General features: G+C 43.2%; 1 protein-coding gene across 5 annotated transcripts; it reads left to right on the top strand.

The window, feature by feature from the left end:
- Nucleotides 1-1,378: 1,378 nt before the first annotated feature.
- LOC148031954 (protein ESSENTIAL FOR POTEXVIRUS ACCUMULATION 1-like) lies at nt 1,379-9,788 on the top strand. Of its 5 annotated transcripts, none has more exons than XM_087682549.1 (11): nt 1,379-1,798; nt 2,272-2,337; nt 2,435-2,508; nt 3,175-4,104; nt 4,179-4,308; nt 4,389-4,517; nt 4,619-5,317; nt 5,412-8,136; nt 8,308-8,483; nt 8,582-8,686; nt 8,822-9,788. In XM_087682549.1, exons 1-11 carry the CDS (start codon nt 1,630-1,632, stop codon nt 9,241-9,243), a joined length of 5,625 nt encoding a protein of 1,874 aa, XP_087538675.1. In that variant the 5' UTR covers nt 1,379-1,629; the 3' UTR covers nt 9,244-9,788. The 5 variants fall into 5 exon arrangements, with proteins under 5 accessions (XP_087538675.1, XP_087538676.1, XP_087538673.1 ...); XM_087682550.1 differs by having other exon boundaries at nt 2,420-2,508; nt 8,332-8,483; XM_087682547.1 differs by having other exon boundaries at nt 2,420-2,508.
- Nucleotides 9,789-10,726: the final 938 nt, after the last annotated feature.

Here is a 10,726-nt window from a genome sequence, read left to right as displayed (position 1 = left end):
TTTTGGGCGCCCTACCCTCTTTGTGGGATCTAGGTCTATCAATCCTCATAGAATACTTGTATCTTAGTTATAGACCAAGTCTACACTAATCTAATCACAAATACATGTGCGTAACCCACACAACACTTGTAGATGCGACAAATACAATGTGTATAGGAATGAGCCCAGCTCACACAAAAATAATACAACCATAATAAACTAATGTCCATGAAGTACAACAATAATACACAAGTGCCCAAAATAATAGAATGAAGCTTTGCAAAATAACAATCCACCATCAAATAAATTTGACACTTTAGCTTTCATTTTGATATGATCTTCTCAGACTTTAGCCATCAAAAAATATTATTAATATAATTGTAATAGCATATGCCGTAAAAGGCAATGCTAACAAACAAAAAAGTAGTATATGAAACAATCCATGGGACGAACTAACAAACAAATAGACCAATGAACCATACAACAATCCATAGAACAATCAATTGTTTAAATCCTTAATCTTAAACATATGAATTAAGAGCAATCCTAAAACAAACAAACACACACACACACACACACACACACACACACACACACACACACACACACACACACACACACACACACACACACACACACACACACACACATGTGAATGCTATTACTATATCCCAAAATGATAGAGCTCATGCATGAACAAACAATCTCTTCTAGAATGCATTTGCAAGACTCTAATACTCTTGCTTTGCTATGCTTGGACTTCAGCTTTAAATGTCTCCTTATGTACATTTATTTTGCAAACATCAAGACCTCATTGGAAGGTCATGGCAACTTCAATGATGAGGAGATAAAGATTTGGAATATTATGCGAGCAACCTTTTTATGTGATATTTGGAATGGGTTCTTTGTGGTAGCGCTAAAAGTGGTTGGGGTTTCTTGTTGAAATTCTTGGAGCAATGGCTATGATGAAACGCCTTAAAGGCAATACTTATCAAAGTAGCTATTAGGATGATCAAGAAAGCCTTGTAAATGATCTTAGGTACGTGACTTTTCCTTGGAGCTTGTAACTTTTATGACTATTGCTACATACTTGCGAATAAAACCAAAGACCTCATTGGATGGCGTTGTCTCTATAACTTTTTGCCTCCCAAAATTGGTAGATTTTTGCACATAATTTTACTCAAAGTGTGGCATCCTTCTTTTGCACAATCTTGTGAACTTTGAAATGATGCAAAGTGCACGAAAATCACAATGCCCAGGCTTATTAGCGAGCCTAATGATCAAGCCCGTTACCAATATCCGATCACATGTGATGAGAGTTGGGGCAGCAAGCGAGGAGCGATGAACGTGTGTAGGGTACCTTATTTTAGGTCGTGCACCATAATTTGTTGTTGTTGTTGTTGTTGTTGTTTTGAAGTCATGCCTCGTCACTCGGCTAGTTCTAAATAGGCAAAGAAGACACAGACGAAAACCACACATCCTCTCGCTTTGAAAGACCTCTTCCTGCCATTGATCTCTCTTTTCTGCTCCCTTTTTTTTAACCAAATATCGTCGCCTCCATCAAGGTTTCTGAGTTCCTTCTCTCCTCACGCACCGCGTACTGCCTCGCTTTGTTTCTCTGTCAAAACCCTAAGTTTACCCCGTACCTCCATGGCGGATCCTAAGCCGGAAGCCCTGTATGACATCGGTAGCGCGGCCACAGGCATCGGGAAAGGCACTGCAGGCACGGGACTCTCCGATTTTATTACGATTCCTGTGCAGGGGGCCGGATTTGGTGGCACGTCTTCGTCTCCCTCTTCTGAGCCTTGGAGCCTCCACGGTATCGTCAAACGCTCCTTTGCATGCAAGCGTTTAAGTAGTGCCTAGGAATTAAGGTGTTTGTGTTCGTTCGAGTTGAGGGTGGGGTGCATCAGACCGCACAATGGAGGATCAAATGGAAATGTGGTTGAATTGTGTACCTGCCTATCGAGTGCAGCGCAGCTATTGGGACCTGTGAGTATGTGGATGACTTAGAATACCAGCCCGATACGAACAGAGAACATGATCAATAAAGCAGGGCTTTCTTAAAGTCAAGTGTGTCGAGAAGCTTCACATGAGTGATCTAGACCAGGGTTCTTCCAAAAATTTCCACGTTTGTTCGAGTACGGGATTTGATTCGTGTGAAGATTATGATGCCTTTGCTCATCGTTTGCCATTCTAGAAATAATTATCTTGAGTAGCCCTGTGGTTCACTCTCTTTTGGCTTGGAGTTTGTTGTTCTTGGCCCTGAAAGAACCTGAGACTGTTATGCAGGTGATGGATACAGTACACCAGGGATAGACAAAATAGACGTTACCTTGGGTGACTCAGAGATTAAAGGTAAAGTGATAGACATCCTTTAGATGCTTTTGCAGGAGTAGTACATTATCATTAGACATATTCAACAGGAATTTGAATCCAGATTTTGCAGGATCAGACAATACGATCCCTCTGTCTCCCCAGTGGTTATTTGCAAAACCGGGTGACAGTAAGATGCCTTCAACCCCAATAGTGAGTATTCAGTCTCATCCTTGGATTCTAAGCTGGAAGCTTTTACTAATCTTAGAAGCTAGCACCGTCATGATTCTTTCTTACAACATTAATGTATCTGAAACATTTTTGTCAATAAACAGGGATAATATTTGACATTGCATTCCATGTGTATTGAGACCCACAACTGGGCCAGTTGATTTCTCCAAATAATGCAGGGTTTTAGCTAGTATTTGGTTTTGACATTGTTCCCGGGAGGAGGCATGGCTCACTTGTCTCAGCAATCATATGATGTCTTTTTTTGGACTGGAAAAACTCCTACAACTTTGAGGATATAGCTGCATGTTACCGTGATGCAGTCCTATATTACCTATGGCTTGGGAGTGTTTCAACCCATGCTTTCTTCCTTTGCACCTGTTTAGTTCATCTCAAGTTGATTCTTTCGTGGGTCGGGTGCATTTTATAAAAACATGTTTAAAGTGCTATCTTCTGGAAATTGTTTTGTGCTGTTTGTTTGTCTTCAAGGCCAAGCTGCAGGCCTAGTACTAAATTATGGTCGATTATGGTACTTTGTGTTGATTATTAAGCTCAAAGATGATGTAGGCTTTACTAGCTTGTAGTCCCATGATATTTGGATATGGTTTAGTCTAGCATCAACATATTTTGTGATCCTGTTGTGGTTTGCAGGAATCTCCACGCACACATGGAGGATTTGGTAGTGGTGGAAATACTGATACATTACCGAAAGAACGGCGGAAGGCAGATGATACTGACAAAAGAAGAGATTGGTGGCGCACAGTGTCTCCAGCAGCAGATGGTGGCGCCCGTCGTGAGCGTTGGAGGGATGAGGAGCGTGATAGCAGCATAGTTGGCAGGCGGGACAGGTGGAAGGATGCAGGGGATGGGACAGATGCCAAAAGGTCTGAGCGCTGGTCTGAGAACTCCAAAGAGTCGGGGGAAGGAAAACATCTAGAACGCTGGTCTGATTCGTCTAGCCATGATGGCAATTATGAAGTGCGCCGTGATAGCAAGTGGAGCACGCGCTGGGGACCTGAAGATAAGGATAAGGAACATCGGCGAGGAGAAAGGCGGTCTGATCTTGAGAAAGAAGGGAGTGTGTATCGTGACAGACTGCCTCCTCTATCCGTCAGCAGCAGCAGCAATAGAAATGAAAATGAACGTGAAGCAGATGCTTCTGTTCGTGATCGGGATCGTATTTGGCGTCCTCCTTCTATTGCTGCCAGAGGGAAAGTGGAGGTGACTCCCTTGAGTTCCACCCCACCAAAATATGCACCAGGATTTGGTTCAGGTAGGGGCCGTGGAGATGGATCTGTGACAGGCTTTGGAGTAGGCAGAGGCCGTGCTAGTTCTTCACCTGGGAGTGGCCTTTTGAGCACCCCTTCTTTTTTGTCTCCAATTGGTGCTGCACCTTCAGGGAGCAAATCTGATGTTGGTCAAGGGTTTCGTTACCCAAGGGCTAAGCTTCTTGATATTTATCGAGTCAGTGGTGCATTCTTCTCCAATAAGACTCCTGAAGGCTTTACCGAGGTGCCTCAGCTCACCCAGGCGGATCCTCTGGAGCCTCTGGCCTTCTTCACTCCAGATATGGAAGAAGAGGTAAGCTTTCATAGCCATATATTTCCCATGATTGAAATGATGGGTTACAGAATGTAACGATTCTTCATATCCAGGCGATATTGGAAGGAATTTCCAAAGGTGACATTGTCAGCAGTGGAGCTATCCACCCTGCTGTTAGAGATGCAAGTGGCAGCAAAACTCGAGAGGAAAATAGGCCTGGCCGTGCAAGGGGTCGCAGCACAGGTAGACAATTTTCCACTGTTTCCTAATTGATTATTACTGTCTTGGATAACTGTTTAAGAACTTCGAAGTTTTGCTTGCAGGCAGCAAAGATGATGTTACATCCAATTCTGTTAGAGAGGATGATTCCTCTGCTTTTAAGTTGGAGGGATCACCCTACCCCTGCTCATTGGAATCAGGCTCTGCTCTACACATCTCAAATGAATCAGAGGGTAAACTTTTTTCTGCATGTCAGACATGCGATAGTAAATGTCTTAGAATTAGGGAGTTTCGAGTCAACATGATCCCTTATTGCCACGTGACAATTTGGCAGGTGACGATAAGGTGGACTCTGAACACAGAGATAGTGTATTGAGAAACCGAATTCATGCTGGAGGAGTCAATGATGAAAGAAAACAAAGGCAGCATGGTGGGATTGAGGGCTATATTTTGCAGACATTGTCGTACAATATGTTGAGCAACAAAGAAGGGAGTTTAAAGCTTGCAAGCCCGACTGCTCAACCCTTTCATTTGTCTGACGAACAAAACACTCCTGAATGTGATGAAAAGATGGAGGTTTTGGACAAGTTCATAGCTGCAGGCTTCATAGATAATGTAGAACAGGAGGATAGAAAAGAAGTACTAGAGGCAGAGAAAGTTAGCATTTCTACTGAAGAAGTCTCCTTTTTTTACATTGATCCTCAAGGGGAAGTACAAGGGCCTTTTCCTGGAACAGACATAATTGGTTGGTTTGAGGCCGGGTTTTTTGGCACTGACCTTCCTGTTCGTCTCGCTGATGCTCCTGATGGCACTCCCTTCACTTTGTTGGGAGATGTCATGCCACAATTGAAAACAAAACCCCAGGTCGGCATTTCAGCAGAGGATCCTGAGGGCCTGGTCTTAAAGTACTCACAGCAAATGACAGTTGATTCTTCATCTCTTCTGGTAAATGATGCTGCAACTGGATCCTCTCTTGGGTTATCTGCATCATTATCAAATAAAGATGCACAATTCGCTCTTTCTGGTCACAGAGGTCTGCTTTTCGACTTTATCTTATTCGTATTCTGTTCCTCATTTCTTTTTAAGATGCATGCGAGGTTTTAGCTTTGCTGCTTCTGTTGAAACAGATGAAATGTTTGACAACCTTTTCGATACAAAAGACAGGTCCTCTGCTAAGAGTGACGTTCTTCTTGGAAGAGCCTCCTCACTTCCGCACAGAATGCCTGCTTTTCCTCAAGTTGAAGCAGAAGATATAGAGTTGTCAAAGCTCTCTTTACTTTCACAGCAATGGTTTGGTAAAAATGGTCTTATGCAGCCAGTCCCTGAGCCACAGCTCAAATCCATGGGTTCTCTGCCAAATTTTGTGGATCTCCTTCAAGTTTCTCTGTCGCCGCAGCAAACACATCTCCCAGCCATTGATTTATTGCCTGGCTCATCTATTTTAGATCATGGAAGGACTGAGAATGTCTTACAGCATGCGCATGATTTAGATGCTTTTCGTATGCACTTATTTCAGCATAGGAACAAGCACCAGCTACAACAACAACTTGAAGTTGAACAATCTGGGATTCCTTCATCTCGAACTTTTCAGCAGCAGCAAGCACTGTTGCAGCAAATCTTGAGCCAACCACTACATCCAGGTGCTTCTTTGCCAGAGCAGCTTCTTAACTCACGTTTGGCTCGGAATCTTAGCTTGGATGCATTGCATCCACCCCCTATACCACAATCACATTCTCATTTATCTGGTCCAGCCTCAGCGTCTGTTTTGGATCAGCAGCTTTTAAGACTTCAACATCATCAACATTTGCAGCTTCCATCGCAGCCAGTTCTAGATCATCTTATACATCAACAACAGAATTTGTCATTAGATCAATTGCAAGCAATCTCTGCTCTGGCACAGCAACACATGAAGTTGCAAGAGATGTCCAGGTTAGATCATCAGGATCAGTATATGGAGGAGGCTCTTCGTAGGTATGCTCAAGAGGCCACAATTGAGAGCTTCCTACGTAGGCAACAAGAACAGCAGCAATCACCGCAACATGCATACTTACTTCAACAGCAGCAGCCAAGTCTTGATGAGCACCGCATATCTGGAGTCTGGGAGGTGGATGAGTATGGCCAATTTGTTCAAACTCATCCCCCTAATCCCATTTTCAACCATGAAACATTTCAGCAGCTGCACCATCGGCCAAGCTTTACTCCAGGACTGCATTCTCAATTTGAAGGCATCCAGGCAGATAGGCCAGGTCTCCACGTGCCTGAACACCCCCAAGTGCATCATCCTAAGTTAGGAGGCATGCAAATGGAAAATAATTTGCCAGCTTTACTAAGGCACCATTCAAGTGTGGATGTGCAAGCTATTGATCTTTTGTCTCAACTTCCAGAACAGAGAATGAGGTTTGATGGTCATAAAAATAGTTTGCCAATACACAAGTTTCCTTCAGAGTTTGAAGCATTAAGGAACCGATCCTTTGAAGCAGTGCATGCAAATGAAGTAGATGAAACTGCTACACACAGAGGTTGGAATGCAGGTTCTCATTCCAGTCCTCAATTGAAAGAAATGCTCATGGCAATGGGGGATATTCCTGTGTCACTTGACCAGCAGTTGAAATACAGTCAACTACTTGCACAAAACTGGCAACAGGACAAGTCACCAAATCCAACACTTGAGAATACTACCTTAGTGCCTCAGTTGGCAAATGTAAACTGTGAGAATGCTTTCAGAATGCAAGAGCATCTTAACAATGGAGCAAATCAAATGATTCCTGATGATTGTTTTAGGCATTTGGCGACATCTTCTGTACAAAGTTCAACATCTGCTCTACCTTTGAGTGGACAGCGATCATTCTCTAGCTTGTGGTCGGAGGAGGAATTGCTGAAGAAAATGGAAGCTAGTAGTCTTGCACCATTACAATCTCAAGGTGTCCTAAACGTTTCATGGAATTCTGCACCCTCTCCGATGGGAAATCCGGCAGTAGACTTGTTAAAAGCAGACATGGGGGTACCGATGAAACTGCAGACATCAGTAGCTTCTACTGCAATGCTGCCAGCTGCAGCTCATGATACTTGGAGTAAGTCTGCCACAGTAAATATGGATGGGGGTAGCTCTCAAAATAACAGCAGAAGTGGAAAGCCTGAAGATTTGGTGCATGCGTTGTTGTTGGATAGCAAAACTGAATCTGGTGATGCTGTAGATGGTGAAGACTCTGATGTCAACAATAGTTTCTCTACGGCCTCGATCCATATCATTTCTGATCTAGAAACTTCAACATTAAATGATGAGGGTGATTTTATTGAACCAAAAGAATCAAAGAGGAACAAGAGGCGGAATTCAAAAGTAAAAGCTGGTATTCCTTCCAAAGCCTCCTCTGCAGTTGCATCAGAGCCTACCATGACTGGTGATATAGGTGGCAAGTCAACCAAAATTCATCAGGTTTCAGAAGAAGAAATGAAGACAGCTCCTTCCACTCTTCAAAGGCTCTCATTAGGGGAGTTCATACCTCTGAAAGATGATTCACTAAGCTCTTCAGCATGGTCAGTTGATCCTAACAAGCAGGGTAAGAATGCAAAATCCCTGAAGGAAATTCAAGAGGCAGAGAAGAAGGGAAGAGATGAGCAAGGGCAACAGCTTCAGACGACACAGGTCAATCCAGTTAAGTCATCTTATCCTCTTCTGCTAAGTAACAGCTCTTCTCCATGGCAACGGCCACCACTGCCTTCTCCATCTCCTGTGCCTCAAGCCAAAGTTCAGTCTTCACAGGATACTGTGAAATCAAAGGCAGGCGGTTTTGATGATGACATGTTTTGGGATTACAATATCACAGGAACTACAAGGAATTCTAGGACAGAAAGGTAACCTTCATAAGAATGAGAGGCACATTTCACTCTTGGAGCTTATTGTAGACTGGGTTTGTTCTGTGGATTTTGATAACCAATGATTAACCTTGCTGTGGATGGACTTAACTGCATTGGGGCATAATGGACATATTGCAATATGCCTGTTGATTGACGACTTGCTTGCAGGGTGGACCATTCTGTGTTGGGAAGGGAGGTGAAGGGAACATTTATCAAGGTGAATGAAAGCCCATCTAAGAACCGCAGTGCATCAGACTTTCCCTCTTTGTCTGGGTTTTCTGCAGCTGTACTAAAGCCAGTTCCAGCAAAGGTGAAGTCTTTGCAGAGGCCCAAACATGCAGAAGGTAGGCGTGCCTGTATATTACTAGTTTTTTTCCATTCCATCACATCCACATGACTGACTGGTCTGTTCCTTCTGTTCCTTTGCCACTGTTTTCTACAGACATTTCATTGTCAGCAGGCTCTTATGCCTCATTAACTGTTGCGGATGCCAAAGCTTTTCGGCAATGGTGCCAATTTCAAATCAAGAATCTTACTGGTAAAGATGGTATCCTTTAAGAAGTTTTTGCAATGCCCTTGTATTTGGTTAGACTTGGAGCATTATTGGTGTAGCTTAGGAGAATTGGCAAATGGAGGGTTAGCTCACACAGGATCTTTTTGTGACCTTTAATTTACTTTTTAGATATGACACTCTTAGATTTTTGCATGACACTACCATCAGTGTCAGAAGCTGGGAGCTACCTGACGGAGTACCTTGGAAATGATCCTGTTGTACAAACATTTAAATCTGAATTTCTTCGATACAAAGAGCTCATGCCTTCTGAAGTTGTACATGCAGCCTTTCCAGTTAGTGATGCTGTGATCAGGGATGATCTGGAGGATTCTACTGTCAGCTCTGAGTTAAAATCAGATGTTCAGAGAAGGAAAGCTCCAGAGGTGGAGGAAGAAGTGGATCTTGAGATGATTGGGCAGACTCCGCCTACCAAAAATGGCAAGAAAAAGGGGAAAAAGGGCAAAAAAGTGGTAGATCCATCTATGTTGGGGTTCAGTGTGACCAGTAACAGGATTTTGATGGGAGAGATTCAGCGTATTGATGACTTATAAAAAGCTGCTTCTCTGTATTCTTAGGCCAAAATGGCAAGAAGTGGTAGATCCATTTATTTTGGGGTTTAGCATGACAAAGTAACAGGATTTTGATGGGAGAGATTCAACACATTGATAGTTTACGGAACTTATACCCTGTAAACCTGTAAATGTTCTATGAGAATTTGGAGATCCGGTGGCGTGCCCCCCCCCCCCCCCCCCCCCCCCCCCCAAAAAAAAAAGAGTGCACGCACTGAGTTTGAATCGAGACTCACACTGGGATGTGGCAGGTTGTCCTTTAACGTCGCCTATGTTACAGAGCTTAAACTACAACACTGATGCACTGAGCCCTTTGTAACTGCGGCCTGGCTCTTAGTAATGGTATCTACTGAGCTCTTTGTAACTTGTGAGTTTCTGGTAATTGTTCAATACTGCCTAGGTTGCAGAGACGAACCGCCTTGAACTTGTTTTGTAACTGCTGCCTGGCTCTTAGTAATGGTATCTACTGAGCTCTTTGTAACTTTTGAGTTTCTGCTAATTGTTCAATACTGCCTAGGTTGCAGAGAGGAACCGCCTTGAACTTGTTTTGGTTACCCTTTTATTGTGATTTTCCTGTGGGCTTCCATTCTTACTTCATAAAGGCTTTTCTGTCTTAACAAGTTCCAGCAAGTACAAAAGTTAAGTGTATTTGAAGGTGTACATAGGTTATTCACAAAATTGTTCTTTTCCAACTGGAGGCTAAAGCCATGGCTGGTGTTTCTTTTCAAGCATGGTTGAGCTCAAGTGTATCAGGTTGATCAATGTTGCCTTGTGAAAGTCTAGATCATAGATATCTCCTTTGTATCAAACTAGTTTTATACGGTTAGCTTGTGGCATTCACTTTTTGAGTGAGGTGTGGTGCATGCAAAGACCCGTTTTAGAACTAATTTCACAAGGATGCTAGAAGTCTGTGGATTTTTGTAACTCTCCAATCAGAGATCCAGTGCAAATGCTACGTTATGAGGTCCTTTGAAATGCAGAGTGATTGTGATGCTGATCCTAGTTGCTCATTTCTGTTGCAAGTGGTGTTGGTATGAACTACGGATGGCTATTTGACGGTCTATCAACCCTATCATGGACTTTGGTACTTGTGAGCTCCTATGCATGACCTTTTGTTCCGTTTCTTAGCTGCCATCTACATCTGGTGCACAGCTAGAAGCAGTGTAGTCGCCACCTTTCCCAAGGGACCCTCTTGTCCAGCGGATTGCGGTGCCTTCCTCTCTAGTTACTCTAGTTGTTGGTAACATTGTTCACCCCATGGTAGCCTAAAAAGTTGTGTCCACTAAGCTGTAACATTTTTGGAGGCATTGGCTTGCCTCCACTTAAAGCCCTTTCAATAAATAAGGTTGAGGTATGTGAGTTCTATGGTCTCATGTGGTACTTATGTTCCATGTGCTTTCAATTTGAAACTAATCCTTGTGGGACCTACCATTTCGATCAGAGCAAAAACATGGTTAGTTCAACG

Source organism: Lygodium microphyllum, chromosome 8 (assembly GCF_053477565.2).
Source record: "Lygodium microphyllum isolate KBCC chromosome 8, Lygodium_microphyllum_v1.1.10, whole genome shotgun sequence".
Taxonomy (NCBI): Eukaryota; Viridiplantae; Streptophyta; class Polypodiopsida; order Schizaeales; family Lygodiaceae; genus Lygodium; species Lygodium microphyllum.
This window is presented reverse-complemented; position numbering and strand designations above follow the sequence as displayed.